At 30.6% G+C, this 19,282-nt stretch overlaps 1 protein-coding gene across 1 annotated transcript in view; it reads right to left on the reverse strand.

The window, feature by feature from the left end:
* Positions 1-19,282, reverse strand: part of LOC136973889 (latrophilin Cirl-like) — a 66,312-nt gene that overhangs the window by 13,848 nt on the left and 33,182 nt on the right. The window contains exon 3 of the mRNA XM_067268666.1: positions 1,507-1,699. Coding sequence (XP_067124767.1) covers positions 1,507-1,699 — 193 coding nt within the window. The remainder of the gene's footprint in view (positions 1-1,506; positions 1,700-19,282) is intronic.

Below are 19,282 nucleotides of genomic sequence, written 5' to 3' on the forward strand. Positions count from 1 at the left end.
TGTGCATCTTTATTTTCTAAAATTCTAATTGAATCGAGCAACCGAATTACGTTGATAAATCAACTAAATCAAAGATAAAAAAATTCGTGTTTTGAATATTATTTTCAATTTGTAAGAACTTGAATATTATTATTCGACATTTGTTTTGATGAAAATTCAAAGAATTATTTAACTTTTAAATAAATTTACATGCAGAAGACCAATAAAATCCGTGTTTAGAAAGCTACAAACTGGGGTTAGTCGTGAATTATCTAAAATATTTACAATACCATCAACTCGAGCTCTATATATATATATAAGAAATTTATATCGATATCTTCACATCTATATAAGAGTTATCAGACGAGGATTCGAGTTTCGAAAAATCCATTTTTTAAGAGACCACAAAATATTTTTTACGAGTGTTACCCCGACATAAATCATGTTTTTCTAAAGGAAAAAGTCGGTTTTTCTGCTATACAACAGAAAGACTTTGTGATTAACTAAATGAAGCAAAATATAAGCCTATCTCTGTCTCTCTGTATATATATATATATATATATATATATATATATTATATAGAGAGAGGGGTGAATAGAAAAATTCTGTTATTAAAATGCCATCATAAGAAGGAAAGTTTTTAAGATTTCCAAGAGAAAATTTTAGTGGTGAAGAAACATAAAGAGATCATATTTCACTTTAATCTTCCGTTAGATGTTGTGAACTATTTGGAAAATAATGCATTTTGCTTTTGTAATATTCCCCTTTTTTGCTTCAATTCCTGCAAAAGATACCCTGTGGAGTTGGAGATATTTCACAATATAACTGCAAGTGAAACGGGAAAAGGGGAACTGGCAACCAGCACAATAAATCCGTGGTATCTCTTGCGTCCAGCTTCCGGGGATCTTACACCTCGATACCTTTTGATCGACCTGTGCTTTATTTGTAAGAAGTGCCAAATGTCTGTCAACCTACAGCCTTTCATATTGATTTATATACCAATGATTTTCCTCTTTTACATTTACACTGATCTTCATCTAAAGCCATTGGAGGAGCTTCAAAATTTTCAATAATTAAGCATCAACTAATGCGATTTCTCGTTTATAAAATAAGAAAAAGTAAAATGGAAATTGCATCCCTTTTTTTCCTTCTTTGATGAAAATTTTATTTATTTAACAATAAAATTTCGTTTGGAATATTTTATTTGTAAACAAAACGGTGATAAATTAGGTTTTAAGTTGACGACGAATTCCAGACACATCGTAGAGAGAATCAACAGAATATAATTGAATTACGAGTAGACTAGATGAATGCGTAGTTTGCTAAATTTTTATATGAATTTTGACAATTAAGTTGGTCGTATAGCCGAGTCTATGTTAAATAATTATCTCAAAATTAATAAAAGGTAAGCGGCGCGTGAAATACAATGTGCCAGGTGGGTTATTTTAAGTTAATTATAGTTAGATTTTGAATGAGAGTGGATTATATTTACATATACTTAAATTTGCAAAGGTTTCAAAAACTTACCTTTCGTGTATGACGTAAAATGATCTGTGTGACGTGCAGTCAACGCTCCAATCTAAATTTCCATGTTCGTTGCAGATACTGATGCTGAAACGACCGTAATTTGCACGTACTAAGCGAATTAAATAACCTTCTTCGCATGATATTCGAAGTTGGCTTCCTTCGCAGGCATACGCTGTCCTGTAGCGAGGAAGTTCTGCAAGGAAATTTGATCAAAATTACACATCTACAAGTGCTGTATTAAGTTCTATATTTTTAAATATTCAAAAATTATGTCCTTTTTTACGAGAAGGCCCTTTGTAAAAAAACTAGTTTTACTCGTATCCGCCATTTTGTTTCAAGATGGTGATTGTTTTAATAATTACAAGTCATATTGTGTTGAATATTAATTTATTTAAAAAAATAAAGCGCTTCTAATTGTTTTAATATCTAAAAACAGTTAAATTATTAAACAAAATTAGAATGAATCTCTTAAATTAACGCGTGGATGCTTTTACAAATTAAATATAAATGCATAAAAATTTTATTAAATAAAAACGTAGATTTAAATTTCCTTGCCATTTAAATAGCGAATTTTTACTTAATAAAATCCTTATAAATTTTTAAAGAAAATAAAGCAAATTTACATGCGGCTCGCGCGCGACGCGACGCGACGCGACGCGTCGTGCGCTTACATAATTTGAACCGGTTTAACGAATAAATAAGAAACGACGAGAGAAAGAAAGGAAAAAAAATAAAAAAAGAGAAGATAATACATAATTTATTTTCTTATTTTCTCGACTCTTTATTCGAATATTCAAACGATAACCGAATGAAAAATATGCAGAGGGAAAGTAGCGCATTATTCATTGGTTATTCTTTTTATCTTTCTGGAAATTTGGGCGCGTGTAGCCCATACTACATCTTGTACTTTATATAATATCGAGTGTGCAAGAAGCGAACGACCGAGTTACACGATGTGACAATCCAAGTCAGAAACGACCACCGTATATAGGAAGCAGACAGAGTGGTTCACTGATATCTAAGCTCAACACAGACAAAATCACTGTCCCTGCACATAACAGGTAGGGTGTCCAAGATGGATGACTTCAATTTTAAAAGGAGTCGAAGTCACGGCTCACTTGTCCCTAGGCCACCTGGCTTCAGCAATCGCTCCTCGTCTTCGATTACCACAATACAGTCAGAGAAACTTCGACAGACTGGTTGTCTGATGTGTGAACTTGAAAATGCTGGAAGAATAGCCCATTCATTTCCACTTGGGGTGGAATTGATTGGGATGGATATAATACACTCTACTACCCTGGCTAAAATTGCTTTAACTTGGAATAAAAAGCGATAAATTTTAAAGGAAACTTCGAAGGAGTGATGCTACTCAACGTCTTTATTTCTTCTTTTTGTAATTAAGTTCGAATTTAAAAGTATAAATTCGATTTAATTTAGGCTATTACTTTCCCTCTGTATATAACAGAGGGAAAGTAAGCCGATCGTTCAAAAAATGACTCTCAATGGTGCGTTATAGCTTCGTGGGACCCACACAAATTTCAATTAGATGGCCCCATGTACGGTGTTAACTTCAGACATTTTTTTTCGGAGGAATTTTTTGGGAAATATTTTGTTATAAAAGATTTGTTTGGGGCCCCAGGCGATTGCTCTTTTTCGCCCATAGGATAATGCATCACTGATGACCCCCAAGATTTTTACATTTTTGGACTCAGGAGACCTTGAAACGTCGAGAAATGCAAAAAAAAAAATCGGGTTTTTTTTTCTGTATGTATGGATGTCAGTGTGTGCGTGAGGAGGATACGATTTTGTTCACTCTCTTTAAAGCTTACTTACTTCGGTGCATTTTGTTGAAAATTTCTGAAATTTTGCAGGGAGGTTTGTTTATTAGGGGGATTGATGCTATTAAATTTTGGCGGTTAAAGGTCGAGGGGATGGCGAGATAGAGAAGATCGTATGTCATATCTCGAGTAGGGCAGGACTTAATGACGATTTTACTCATTAACATTTACAATTTTTTTATAAAAGCATCCCTACCCCAACATTAAGCTTTTTGCTGTTTTATAATAATTAAAAAATATAAAAAAGCTTTTAAATAAAATATTATAACAGATGGCACCATATGGGCAGTTTTAAACGTTGCCCGGAAAGTTAAGCAACTAGTTGCTGGATTTTTTAATTGGTTTCCTATCTATCAACTCAAAATCTCATCCACTTCTAATAAGTCTGAAACTTTGAGGTCCTACCTAAGTCCAATGATAGTTCATTTTAATGGTGTTTTAGGGGTGGGAGGATGATGGGCCCGATAAACGTAACCAAATGTAGAATTTAATCACCCATGCATATGAATACACTGTAGTGATGTATACGATGGGGTGGAGCCACCCCCATCTTTTACATCAATCTCGAAAAAACGTGACAAGTCCAAGCGTTTATTATGTATTTTTAAATATTTTAAAATATATTAAAATTATTTAAATAATTATTTTAAATTCCGAGACGAAGATGGATGCAGAAAATGAAGAGAAAGAGGATAACCGAATGTTCCGGTTAGAAATCTGATCTTCACAGGAACTGTCTGAAATGTCACCAAAATGTAGACAAGTGTCGGGTTTCTACTGTTTCGTTAGAATCCAATTTTTGGTATAAATTCGATGCTATTTCCTTACAAGAATTGTAACTTTGTTTAAAAGATTAAAGTCGTTTTCTTGTTCATTAGCCATTTCCATCTTAATGATTTTTACTTATTAATTAAATTTTCGTGATTGTAAGACAGAACTTAGGAGAAGACAAGATCTAAATTTCCAGGCAATATGAATATATTTCTACAGAAAATTAGGAGCCAAAACTAGAAGTTCGAGAACATATTTTTGTGAATTTCAATTAAAAATTTAAAATTCTATATTAGGATTAAAATTAAAAAATATTTTAAGGGTAGGATTCCTGAATATAGATATATTTAGAATACCTTCCTATAAAAATAGATTAAATTAAGAAATTCAGTAAGGATTTTATGTTAAAGTATGAACTGGAATGGTTTAACATTCTATATTAAAGCTTAATTTCTATTTTTATAGTAATTAAAGTAAGCGTTTTTGTAATTTTTAACATAGATATGTACAGGCTACTTCATCCTAAGAATAAAAATGATAGAGATGTTTCCTCAAAATGTCTGGATTCTACGAACATGTTTGGAATACCAATAAAGAGCATTAACAAAAATGTTCTATTTTGGTGCTCCAGATGTGTTTTAGAATCCAAAAACATTTAAAATATTCGTAAAACCAGGAATACGTATATTACTGTTACTGTACAGTATATTAGTATTGACAGTTTTCTCCATGAGCGCGCCTGTCTTCCGGCTTTCCTATCATCTACATATGTATAAAGGATGATTTTTTAGTGATTTATAGTAGAAAAGACAATCTTAGAGTCTCCTAAATATATTTTAGCACCTTACTAAAGTGAGTATCTTACTTATTTTATCCAATACAATCGTAAAATTTGTTATTGTTACAGTAAAATGAAAATAGTTTGTTTTCGTATGAAGGCTTTTCTTCTTCTTGTTTCTTTACTGGCAATTGAAAAGCTTTATAAATATTGAAGCTTTCTCCTTATATCTTCTCACATATCACCTTGTATAAATATTTATAGAATAGGTAAATGTAGTTGTGCTTTCCATCACTGCAACGTTGACGTCGAGTTCGATTACCATCCGCAGAACTCATAATGTATTGGAAACAAAAGTTATTTCTTTTGTCAGCTTTGTTTTATTTATTTATGGAAAACTCATATCGTCTATCGCAATGTAAAATAGTTTTTGGTCTCTCTCTCTTTCTCTCTCTCTCTGTTAGCTTCTCTTACTCCACGAAATAAATTTGAATTACTGTTGACAAATTCGAGTTATGTTATTGATTTTAATTAAGAAATTCAAATTGAAGAGTTCCGAGTTTTGTGGATTAAATTTGAAATTTTGGAAGTGTTTTTTATGCATTTTTTAAATGTTTTTTTTTTACTTGTTACACACCTAAGTTCAGCAATGAACGTGTGATCAATATGTAAATTGATTCATTTTGGCTTATTTCTAAGCATAAATTGATTATTTGGCTTACTTCTGAACACATACTGATAGATTTTGGCATATTTCTGAGTGAGCATAAATTGATTAATTAAATCCGTTTTTGAGCTTAAATTTTTCAATTTAGTCTATTTTTGAGCAAAATTTGAGACAAGTTCTGATATAAGATGTCTACTCAATAACTGAAAATTTGTTGATAAAGAACAATATACACGTGCTGTAAAAGGGAAAAAATTCATAATTTGACGAGAATCAATGTCACATTAAGCTAATAAAGATGGAAAATATGTAATTAAAAATTCATACGAACTTTTCGAGACTCGAAGATTGAGCAGTTTAATGTTCGAAGCGAGAGAAGTTTAACGTCAATCCCGATTAAAAGTTTTTATGAACGTCGGGTTTCACTGTAACGGGGTCCGATTTCATATGCCTAAGACCTGTCTAAAGTCATGATGAATGACATCCTAAAATTTGATGCAGTTTTTTTAGGTAGTTTTCAGCGATGAGAGGACTTTTAGATACACTTTCACACACATATCGGAATATAACATGCAAATATAACATGCAAACTTATAATTACATACGCACTAGTTACATAAATATGTTAAAATCTTGTAGTTTATTAATTAAACCAGTATTCGATGTATGTAGATGAAAAATGTGAGCACGTTCTCATTGAAAACAATACAAATAAACAACCATAAATTTTATTTTATTCTTATTTATAGCTTGAATAACCTCATTTTACATGATTTATTTGTCTTTCTTTAAACGTAATTTACGAATTTTAACAAATATTTAGTTTAAGTTGGATCGACTCAATCCTGAAACACGTTCAAAATTATTCTTCTGACACCCTTTTCTAACGTGAATAGTCACACCCAAGTTTTATATAACGCGCAATTTGCAATTTACTATTGTTGTAATAAAGAGAACAAGTGCTTATAAATATACCCATTTCAGTATTGTGGTTCTTCTATTCAGCCAAATTTTGATATGAACATTAATTTCCTCCCTTTAACGTTAGCTGATATATCGAGGTTAATTTATAAGTCGGCCTTTGGGAAAATTTATTTATTTATTCTTCATAAATTCTCCCAACTTCAATTAGTCTTCGAATCACATTTTTCCCGATATTGTCGACTTTTCTATTCAGTAATGCGAAGGGGTTTGGACACTTGCCCAACTGACAGAGTATTTTCGGGACGAAACCATTGTTAGAACAAAATTCCAAGTGTGTAGAACCGCTCTGTCTCCAACGCCTCTACAGCCCACAGACCAAGCCTAACTACCCGATCAATCACCCATGAAAGAACCCAGGGTCATTTCTCACTGATCTCTCCCCACGTCTTGGTATCCTTGGCACCGTCTGAAAAGGAAAGTGCCCTCCACTTTCTACCCCCCAAAAAAGAAAAAAAAAGGACATAAGTATCGTAATGGTTGCACTCTGAGTGGACTTCACAATTATGATCTGATATACCACTAGAAATCGAAGAAAGTCGGACTTCTATTAAGAATTCTACCAGCATACCAAAAAGCGACAACAGAGATTTTAAATATTAACACGTCGTCGTTATCTTAAAGATATCGTCCATAACAAAATTTTAAAATACAAAATTAAAAAAAAATAAGTTTTATTAGACATTTTGATTGACGACATTCCTAAAATCTTGGAAAATTTTTCACTTCCATTTTTTTATTGCCGCTGCCGGAGGTATTAAAGTATTATTGAATAAAAGAAATGACAATTTGTCACAACTTGCGAGACCTTTCCATGAAAGAATAAAAAATAAAAAAATAGAAAAAAAAAATGCTAGTCAGTCGATATGTAAGGGTTGGAAAACTCTTAAAAATCCAAATCTGCGTCGTTCTTGTTGAGAAATGACAAAAGATCGACACTTAGGGTACAATGCTTTTGACCCAAATACGTCTACAAATGATCCTTACACTATTATCTCCGTCACACGTTAATAAAAGGAACGTTGTGGATCTAAGTCTTCATAATGTCAAAGTTATTACCGTAATTTTTTATTCTTATTTTTATTTTATTTTTCAATTGAAAGAAATCTTTCACTACCGCCGGTTCTTAATGGTAATTATTATTATTATTTTCTTTTTATGTGTCTCTTTCACTCGCTGTAATGTGTCGATTTCGGATTTTATTATTTAACTCTTAATTAAAATTAAGAATTTCCTCAATTACAAAGGATTGTAATTAAATGGATTAATATTGTTCTATTTCATTTATTGCAATAAATCTCGGTTTCATTACTGTAACACGTCAATTTCAGTATTAATTATGTTTAACTGCTAATTACAATTAAAATTTGTGTCAATTTCATAATTAATTGTAATTAAATTAGTTAATGTAGTTTAATTTTATTTATTGTAATACATCTTTACTTTTATTTACTAAAATCCATAGATTTGAGCATTAATTAGGTTCGAATATTAATTATAATTAAAATTTACATCATTTATACATTTGATTATGATTAAATCGATTAATATTTCATTTCAGGTATTACAAGAAATCGCGATTTCACTATTCTAATACACCGATTTCGGTGTTAATTACGTTTAACTGTTAATTGCAATTAAAATTTGTATCGGTTACATAGCTGATTATGATTAAATTAAGTTAATAATATTTTATTTCACCGTTGATTTCATTTAAGCTCGCTAATTGAGTTTTCGATTTCGCATGTATCAATTTCATTAGCTTCAATTTACAATTCTTAAGAGTTAAAATAGATTTTCAATTATATTTAGAAATGCAATTATCGTACGGAATAAGTTTTAAATTAATTTACTATTAAATAAAATGTAATTTATTAAAAGTTTTGATTTCGAAATAAATAATTTCAGTTCCTATTATATTTAAAATTTGCTTAATTAAAATTAATTTTCGATTTACTTTATGCAATTAATTACTTAATATTTTAATTTTGTATTTAATCTTTTAAATTCGTTAATCTTTAAGTGCAATAATATGCTTTTCGGATTAAGCAAAAGCTATATTCGAAAATTAATTATATCATAATATTTTATAATTATGATCTTCACGTCTAATTACACATAAGCTAACATAAGTTTCTGCTTAAGGGCTCAAGCTAAGAGACTGTGGCTTAGGCAGGGTCATAGAGAGTTTGTATGGGGCCTGGGGCCCGGGCCCCTTTCGCCATTTTTTTCAACAAATGAAATACAGTACATAGAAAGTGGAGAAGAGCCTCTTATACGTTATGAATCAAAATCTAGTCTAGTCAAATATTCATAATTAATTTATTTATATTTTATTTTACTTAATTACCACCTTAAATATAATTATCCATAAAATGATAAAGGATTATATTTAACATATTAATTGATTTTTCGATTTTGCACACACGATGATCTTCATCGGCTACTTTAATGCATTTTTAAGGAGTTAAAATGCATTTATAATTACATTTATAAAGGTAATTAGCCTTCTGATGATATTTAATGTAATGCTGAAAATAGTTTACCATCTACGTTGATAAATGGTATTAATTAATGCTTTATTTTTCACCCATACAGAAAAGTCTCAAGTGATAATTCCAGCTTTGTTATATCATTTAAAGTTCTAAAAATCACAATAAAATTATAATAATTAACATTTAAATCGAATTATTCATAGTTAATTAACGATATATGATTGGCAGAATCGATAACATAAATCAGGAATTTGAATAATTTCGAAGATGGACAAGTTAATTACGTTTATTATCGTAAGATAAAATATAAATACGGCCAATTTCGGATGTTGTTTATTCATTAATATATATTTTTTTGGAGTGGGAGATAAAATATCAACGCAAATTATCATCCCTATCATCTCTTTTAAGTGATTCAGGATTATTTATAATATATAAAGCGATCCGTATCAAATGAAGACAAATTACAGGACCACGTTTACATTTTTAGAATGTTTGCGTGGGTCTTAAAATAAATCCTGTTTAGTCATTATCCTTAATTGAGTCATACGTGTCAAAAAGGATTTATTTTAAACACGAGTTGACTAAATCAATGCGGATAACTTAAGCGATATACGATGAACTAGGACAGTTCCTCCCCCCTCTTTTTGCTTTTTCTGGATCTTCTAGTGACAATTTAGCTTCGTTTCTATCCAGAAAAAAAAAGAGAGATCCGAGGAATGAACTACAACTAAATCCCAAAGCAATAATAGTGAAAGGATGGTTCTAGATTGGTAACATCTTACGCTGCTACACTCCATTGAAGCGTTCAGAAGTTGCGGTGTTTAATGTAGTCTTTTTTTTTTTTTTTTTTTTTTTGCTCCTGGTTATCATCTATGGCTTTCTATGACTCACGCATCTATCAGTCGTGAGAATTTTGTACAAATTTTAAATATTAACTCTGCATCAAGAACGAAACAATGCTATTAAAAATCCATCTTGGCTACTGAAAATAATCGCAACGAGTAATTTGTACGCCACGTTTCTATGCAGAAATCGGGTGAGAAGTGTAAGATACTTTAAACAAATATTACTTCGGACCGAAAAAAAAAAGAGAATAATCTGTCAGTACAAATCCTCTCTCTCTCCGCAATATGTAGCCTGGGGATATACTGTACAATAAGTGAGCCTTAGCGAAATAAATAAAAAAATAAAAAAAAGAAACCCCGGGTAGGATTTTTACCACAGAGATTTGCCGCCCAGAGTGGAAAGAGATTGCCAGTAATCTCTCTCTCGGAGAGGGGTAGTTTCCTCTGACGTCACACATCGATTGGTTAAAAAGTGTAATTAGTATCGGTTGGATGCGGCAAACTCATGTTTAATCATTGTGAAATATTTACATCGCAGAATTTTACGTTCTTCTAAAGCAATTATTTGAGATCGAGAAGATATTTAGAAGTTCTTAAAGTAAAGTTTCTTAAACTCCACTTCTTACACGCAAAAAAAAAACGTCTGTTCTAATCTATATCTTCTATGATATACATAGCTACAATTTACTTCGATTTCGTGAATTTTTTAAAAAAATATTTAATTTTATCAAGTGAAATTTTTAATATTTAACTAGTACTTTATTTTTTCTTTCCATTTAAAATGCATTAATTAAATTTTGAAAGGTTTTTTTTGACATTTTTAAACAATCTTAAGAATTCGAATACGCCAGAGATGATGCTGGAAAATGATGTTTAGAGACAGAGGACGGTCAAGAAAAGCATATTGTTGGAAGATAATCTTGGAGAAGATTTTGGAGAAGGGTTAATTACTTTCCTAAATCGATTGTATTCTCCCCAATCGTTAGCAAACGTTGCAAACAAACTGTATATATATATATGGCCTCGTTCCAAACCACTTAAAACTATGGGCTTCTTTTCTTTCTCTTAAAGTAAAATTGCTTAATGCAGAAACAAAAAGTATTGGACTTTATTTTTGGAATATAAAATATTGACAAATAGGAAAATTCAACTTATAAAACAAAAAAGAAAAAAATATATTGTATTTGAAAGATTTGTGTGTGGAGTTGTCACGAAGACTACGGATCAAATACAGGAGTTGGTAAACAATTTTCTAAAATAAAATATTAATAGTTTAATATTTTTTATTAGAATTTAAGCTATATATATGATTAAATTGTTGTTTATTTAAATAGATAAAAACAATTGCTATTATCTAATGGTTCAGTACGTGTCGTGCCTGACGCGACAGTACGCGTCACGCCGCCTAGCGCGCTGAATATAGCTTATATACTGTACTTGTAATACAGTATTAATATTCTGTTTTTGCACTGTGATAAAAATTCTTTTCTATATTTTGAAACTCTCGCATGAATTTTTAATAAACGAAAAAACGAAATTTATAGATTATTAACTTCTATTGTATGCACGAAACTATTCACAGGATGGATCATGGATCACACGCAAAAAAAATACATTATATATATATATAAGTTAAATAATTTATTGCATTGTATTTTAATATATATCGAATTGCGTTATATTTAAAAATTCTGTTTGCTTCACAAAGCAAAAATTTTCCTTTATCTTGTCACTTTATGAAAGATTTAGTGTGTGAGTTCGAAGCGACGCGACACGCGGCGACGCATCGCGCTTACCGTATCCTCCAAACAAACTAGTATAGAGTTAACCAAAATTGTTTAATAATATCCCAAAACTAATCAAAAAACGAAATGGGAAAGTTGTATTCGCAATTATATCATCAGAAACTCCATCTAGAAGAAGAGCCATTAAGAATCCTTCTGTAAGATCCCATAGAAAATGCTTCAAAACAAAAAAACAAAAAATTCCTCCACAATAATAACCGTTCAAAAATGGCCGTTCATAGTGTCCATTAGGCAATTACAAAAGAGACAATGCTTAATTGTAAGTAAAGAGAATGAAATCAAGCGATAAACTAAAGGAATAATAATAGTAGAGCGAGTGAGAAAGAGGGAGAGAGTGTCGTCTTGTAGACAAGTTCTAAGACCATTATAAAACTTTATCTAAATGAGCGACTGCATTTGGATATCTATCTAGATTTTAAAATCCCTTTTCCTTTCAATAAATTGCACCTAGTGAGCCAAATTTAGCGTGAACTCGACTGGTCGAGTCGATTTTATCTGAACAGTAATTCTCACATTGTTACAATAGCACCTGGCAAATTTCCAATACATGTCCATGTTATTTGAATATTGATTCATCGAAAACAAGATGAAACAAAAGGCTTATCACTAGTAATAATAGACTCGTATTACGTGGTTCCTTGTGCAAAAATTGTCATCGACTCATCCTTACTGGAAAAAAATTATCCTTAATGATTCTGTGTTAATTGCTGTACTGTACAGTACGTCTTAATAGCTTTGAGCTATTTTGAATTAATTAAATGTATTTTTGTAAAAGATTTTCGGAAATTTATTGGGAATGACCGTTATATAATACACCCTCGATGTAGTGAAGTCTCGTGGACTGCGTAAATCATTCCTTACATCACGGGTTCATTACATACACAAAGAATAGCAAAAAAATCTAACAAATTTGTTCGCTGTATCGGGTGATCATTACATAGTATAGAATAGCCAAGACTAAATACATTGTTCACTATATCGGATAATCGCTATATCAACAATCTATTCCCTTTAGTCTTCGTCTTCTGCAAAGATTTACAAATCTTCACTTCAACTTCAACAGTTTAGATCTAGTTCAAAACACGATTTAGCGCTCTGATATTCGAGTGATTTGGCGCTATATCGAGGTATTTAAATAACGAGCAAAGCGCTCCTCAGTTTAGAAGGATCTTATGGGATAAAGAGGCCTGTCTACACACAAGTTCGAGTGCCAGTTTGAAAGTCACGTGAGTCGGTCGGTAGCGCTATATCGAGGTATTTAAATAACTATTGAGTATTAAATAATACTGAAGTGTTCATTTTCATTAAAAAATGATCGACTTTTTAGTAATTAAACGTTATAAATTGCTTACGAACATGTTGTTTTCAGCTTAAAAGTTTACCTGTCCAATGATTTTAAGCAGAGAAAAAAAAACAAACTAAAAAAAATTAAAATTTAATTAAACTTAAAATCTAATTTGTTGAATTTTTATTTATTTTAATTAATTTTTCGAGAATTTTAAAAGAAAATTAATTTATAAACACTTAAAATACAGTAAAACCTGCGTAAACCGCTACCGAATTTTTTTCGTTTCGAAAGGTTTCCGTTTTATTCAGGTTCCGTTTTAGACAGGTTTAACTATATTCTATACATTAAAAAATATCAAAGTTTTATTTAAATTTACAAATAATTTGTAACCTTTTGAGAGTTTAAAAGGTTGAGAATTTCAACCTTTTAAACTCCCGTATCACCTGAGGTTTTTATGTATAGACTTGACCCGTAGCCATCTTGATACCTACTAGACCAGAATATGACGTCAAAACGGGTCTTGTGACGTAGAAGGATGAGTTCTAACACTTTCCAAACGAGAGTAAATTAAAGTTTTATTTTATCTCTGTGAAAATTAATATATAAAGTGAATATATAAGGTTATTATCATTCTTCATAGAGTTTATATTGTATAATAATGATTTAATTCAAGAAAATACGTACTTCAATTAATATTACTGCCCAATAAACTATAAATAAGATACAATAGAGGTGTGCTTATTGTATAATAAACAAAATAATCATTAAAACTGAATTAAAATATATTGTATATAGGGTTTAATGTAGACGTATATAATATTTTTTGAGTCTGCTACGTGTAAGAATGTAAAAGATTAGAACATAAATGTAAATTTTTATTTTATAATCATGTTAAGAGGGTGTTTAGAAATGGAGAATGCTAATGGTGAGACGGATATTTGAATTATTTCAAATGTATGTCTCACTATTAGCATTAATAACACTTCATTCAACACTCATATACGAACAATTATGTATTGTGACAACGTCATATGCTGCAATTTTTAATCATATTTTAAATTTATTTAATTTAAAATATATGCTCTCCACCTCAAATTAGTAGTGGCTTGCCCCTGTACGTCATACTTTTCCTTTAATAATAGAGTCGTGCCGGTCATATATCTAACAACTTTCGAAGAAACATTTTTGAATTGAAATAACGTGTCTTCCAGTGTAAACCGGAAGTTTTTACATAGTTAATCGGGCCTCCTGCTCCTAAGATTTCCGTATCTGGTCTTGAATTTTATTCTTGAGATTAAGGGAAGACAGACAGCCGAACGGACGGACGACAGTGGGAATATATAGGCTATGTCTACAATTTTTCAAATTGCAGCTCAATAATTGTATATTAATTACTTTTATGTATAATTATATTGATGTTTCTATATACAGATGAATGGAAAAATCAAACACAATAGCTCATTTCAGTTTTATTGCTAATTATTATATAATTTTATTTTCCAATATAGATTTATCAAATACTTATATAAGCTAAATATAATTTAATTTTGAGTTATATTTTTATTAAAAACATCATTTTATTGAGTCTTATATATTGCAATAAATTGTATTTTAATTGGTGTGCTCGAGCATCACTACGGATACGCGTACCACTGGTTGAGAACTGAAGATTTAGACTGCATTATATTTAGTTAAAAATTGTTAAAAAATAAATAAAAAAAATAAGAGAAAAATAGAAAATAAACTTATTCTAACTTCAAAAACTTCTATATTTATATCAAACCTCATAAATTCTACTAAAATTAATCAGAATTTTATAAAAAATGATGAAGAGCGTAGGAGCGATTACTCAAATGAAATCTATATACTACCGAACCGTAATTTATAGTCGAGATTTGCTACTGGTTTACAGCTTGTACCTTTAAGCCTTGGCTTTAAAGCTGTAAATCACAGTTCAGATCAACATCTAAGTTGATTTAAACCAAGATTTTTAGCCTAAAAGTCGTCATAATTTAAACAAAATGGTTTATCCAGAACACGTTTCCTAGTCTGAGAAGCCTGAAGAATAAGCTTCATACATAAAAATTATCGCATATTAATATAATTTAAAGTATTTTTTATACATTTTTAAGGTATTTTATTGATTTTTTTAATACATTTTTAGCCATTTTTACTGCCTTTATTGGCGTTACAACGTCGACAACTATGGGGGTGTTGCTTTAATTCTTAGCTGTATTGGGGGAAATTAATTTAAATTATCGATCCGATAAGCAAATTCCGGATTTAAAATTGATTTATTTTTATTTTTATCCTCACATTTTCGAGTAAAATAAATAAATTTTCCATTTATTATATTAAATTATCATTATTCGTCTATTTTATTTTTCAAAAAATAAGCTTCTTTCTTGCGTGCATTTTCACGCAACACGCAAAGTATCTAGCATTAAGTTTTGTTTGTGAATCGAAGGTACTTATACAATATCGGATATACATATCTAAGTACAGAATATCCATAACACTTTCGACTAAATGAAATATTTATAGATGCATTGTTTAAGTTTTTCTTTACTCCACCATCGATTCGTATCATAAAAAAATCAATTTAAACCGCTAAGAAAATGATATTTTTTCATAAAAATATTGTATTTTTCTAGAAATTCATACTCAAAATTAATTTCTTTTGTTAATTAAATAACATTTGCGAACATTTATTAATTAATTAAGCGCATTTAACTAACGATTTCCCTCGTTCGAAAGGTGATACTCAAGCGTTAAGTAGCATCTTTAATCGCTAAAATTCGATGGTAAAATTAAATTTCTTTTTTATTATTATTATTTTTTTGTAGAATTTAAATATTTAAAAAAGCATTTCTAGGATAATAAGAAAATTTTAAATTTAAATTTTTATAAAATTTCGGTAATTTCCTCGTTTTATCGAGGATGAGAATCTCGACTCATCTCTGCAGCATCATTTTTAAAGTGATGCTGCATTAAATCTACTAGTAAAACTTTTACGAATTCTTATTAAATTAATTTTATATAAAAAATACATTTTTATTTACTTAAAATATATAAAGATTTTACGCTTCAATCAGAATATTTAAATTGAAATTTTGTGCAATTTTAAAGGAAGTAGAAATTATCTGGAGAAATGTAGAGAAGAAGAATAATAATAATGATGAGGAGGAGAAGAATGGGATTTACAGTTAAATTCTGTAGATTCTTTGATTGTTGCAGAGTCATATCGAAAGCAGCCCACATCATGTCATAAAATTGTCACAGATTGGACGGATTTCTTTCTCTGGGTCCTCGATTACCTACGGGGGATGTTCTCGATTTCTAGATGTGATTATAGAAAAGGCTCATAGAAAGGAACAATACCCACATCATTCTCTTTTCCATTTTCTTATATGATCTACTTGCAACTATATACGTCATTTCCGCTAACTAAAGAAAACTTTTTTTTATATTTTCTTTTATTTTCCGTTAAAATCTAAGATGGGTAAGCGAAATCTGCTAAATTCTAATCACGATTAACTCCAAAATTAAACAGTATTGAGTTAATGTAATTGTAGAGAGAAACAATAAAAAGTGCAATTTCTTCAATTATTTTGCATGTTTTTTTTGCGTTAAAATTTAAAGTTTATATACAAAATTTGAGTTATTAATCGGTATTGAGTGTTTATTTAGATTAATTTAATATTAAAATCCCAAATAAAAGCCTCCTTTCTCCACCGTCGTGGAGAGAGAGAGAGGGCTTTTATTTGGGATGATTAAAGAGGATTTATCTCTTGATTTTTGCATTAAAATTTATGATAAATAGACAGAATTTTACGTATAAAATTTCATGTTGTTAATTGAGATTAAAATATTTTAATTTAAACTAAGGTTGATTTGAATTTAGTAGGGAAAACAGGGAGTGAAATAGCAACTGAACAAGACTTTTACTCATTTTTTTTTTTTTTTTTTTTTTTTTTGTTAAAATCTGAGATAAATAACGCAGATTTCTCGTAGAAACTCTTTATTAATCTCCAATTTATTCTTTAAGGTATATTTATAAATTTATAATTTATAATCTGAAAAGTAATTGTGAAAAGACGAATCAATGGACGGGTTTACTGTTTACTTCTCATCAGCATCCCGCTTCCTCCAGCATCCTCAATTTTTACTCTCATTAAAACTTTAATAAAAAACCTTCCAAACTTAAAAAAAATAAATGATTATTAATAAAATAATTTTTAAAAACATTAAATTTTCGTAAATTCACTTAATTACAATTTCATTTTTACGACTTCATCCTTACGCGGATTCATACTTTAACGATTTGCCAAAAATAAATCGGTGTTAAAATTGAGTTTGCAAAGATTTTTTTTCTGTAAGGAAAGCATAAATTTCCACTTTAATTTCCCTCCTTCTTCGAGTGCAAGTTTCTATTAATTTAGTTAAAGTGGCACGCGGTGGTTGCATGACCTTTGATACTCCGGGGTTAAAAGGTTGGCAGAAACTAAAAGGGGTATAGAGAACAGAAGGTAATCTAGTTAGTCGACTGAGTCATGCAATCCAATCAACTTTCTGCTATTTCTAACGACTTGGTCCTAAGCTTATTCCGTATCTGTTACTGCATACGTCACACAAGTCGTGATTTCGGTAAGAGGAACTCATCTAATGATTATGATTCCATTGGTGCACCCCTCTAGTACCGTTATCTTTGACAAAAATTGTCCAATCCCATAATGCCCCGATAGTTTGTCATTCAAGGACACATCATAAGGATATAGAAGAGCGTGGGATTAAAATGTGAAAGATTATCGATCGTACCATTTCCTTCACCAGAATGGATACCAACTTAAAGGAGCTTTTTTATGAGGGATGTGCCCATTTATTACCATTCCCCCGTTTACTTTCATCATCGATAATTTCTGTTGTAGAGCCTTTCATTGATAATAAACTTTAGAAAAATCTCTCCTCTCATACAACGTCTTATATATTTAACTTATATGTATTATCTTTCTTTCTTTTTTATTTTTATTTTGTAGCATCTCATAAATTTTAATCGATTGATTCTGCTTCAGTATCCTTCAAGTATTGTTGGCCGAGTAATTAAATTTTTACTCGAAAGTCGGGAAAGTTGTGCGGTATAAGCGAACTTTGACCAAATGCTTAAGCAAAAGTGGGTATGAACGAATCGATGAGGGGATGCGAGTCGTTGGCTGGAGCTAACGCCTCAAAATACTTTATCGATCTCTCTTTTTGGGTAGCACATTTTCGAAAAAGCGGGAAATGAAAAGTGCATTCCCGATCTGTTCTTCCGTTCTAATCGAATTGTAGACGGGTCCTGTGACGTCACAGCCCCAGGGATACTTTTCTTTTCTTTCTTCTTCTCACTCTCTCCCTCCTTCTCTCTAGGGATTTATTTGTCGAATCATAAGACCTGTTAGGGAAAAATCTGTAAAGATGTTGGCCCCGTTTTCTGCGCTGTTATGTGGAAAATACAATTTATAACTTAAGAACCGTTCAATCATTTTAGTAACTTCGATAAGGAAGAGGTAGAAAATCGCCTTACAAGATACCGAAACCGAAATTAAGTACTTAAAAAACTTGTGAATTTACGAAGGGATATTTTCACTTATTCTCGTATATAAATCGGATTTCCTGTGGAATATTTAATATATATATATCTATATAAAACTTTCCCTTATCTATACAGCATATTCCCACAATATAGCATATTCAGGACCATAGAGATCGGAAGGAGAGCGCGGAGTGATCCTCTAGAGATTCGTTCTCCCTACACCAGTAGAATTCTAAAATGTTTTTTGAAATTCGAGACATATTGAACAACAAGTAATAGCGTAAAGATCCATTTTGTCAAGGACTGTTATAAACGTTGCAAAGCAACGAATAATCCACAATAGGATCCTATTACTAATGGAACTTAAAATGTTTATTCCGAATTTCCGTGCACGCAACGTGGAATATAGGCTACTTCTTTTATTTTTTTTACGTTTTGCTCCCGGGCAAAAATACCCAATAGAGCACTTAGAAAATGACTATCGGACATTTTATGTCTTAGAGGATAGACGGGTGAAATGCTTTGCTCCGGGGAAATTTCACGTAGTTAATTAAGTCAACAATTTGAAGTGACATCCGTGAAGAAGTCGATCAGAACTTTAATTGGTTTACTGTCGCTTTTTCGGATCTCTGCCAAGTTAAGGTGCAACCGAGCAGAAAGACATTTTGACCATAATTGGTGAATTTTCGGCAGAGGAAAAATAATAAAAGAACTCCATTAAACAGATTTCCAT

This window comes from Centruroides vittatus, unplaced genomic scaffold (genome assembly GCF_030686945.1).
Source record: "Centruroides vittatus isolate TY-2023 unplaced genomic scaffold, ASM3068694v2 contig_329, whole genome shotgun sequence".
In the NCBI taxonomy this organism is placed as follows: Eukaryota; Metazoa; Arthropoda; class Arachnida; order Scorpiones; family Buthidae; genus Centruroides; species Centruroides vittatus.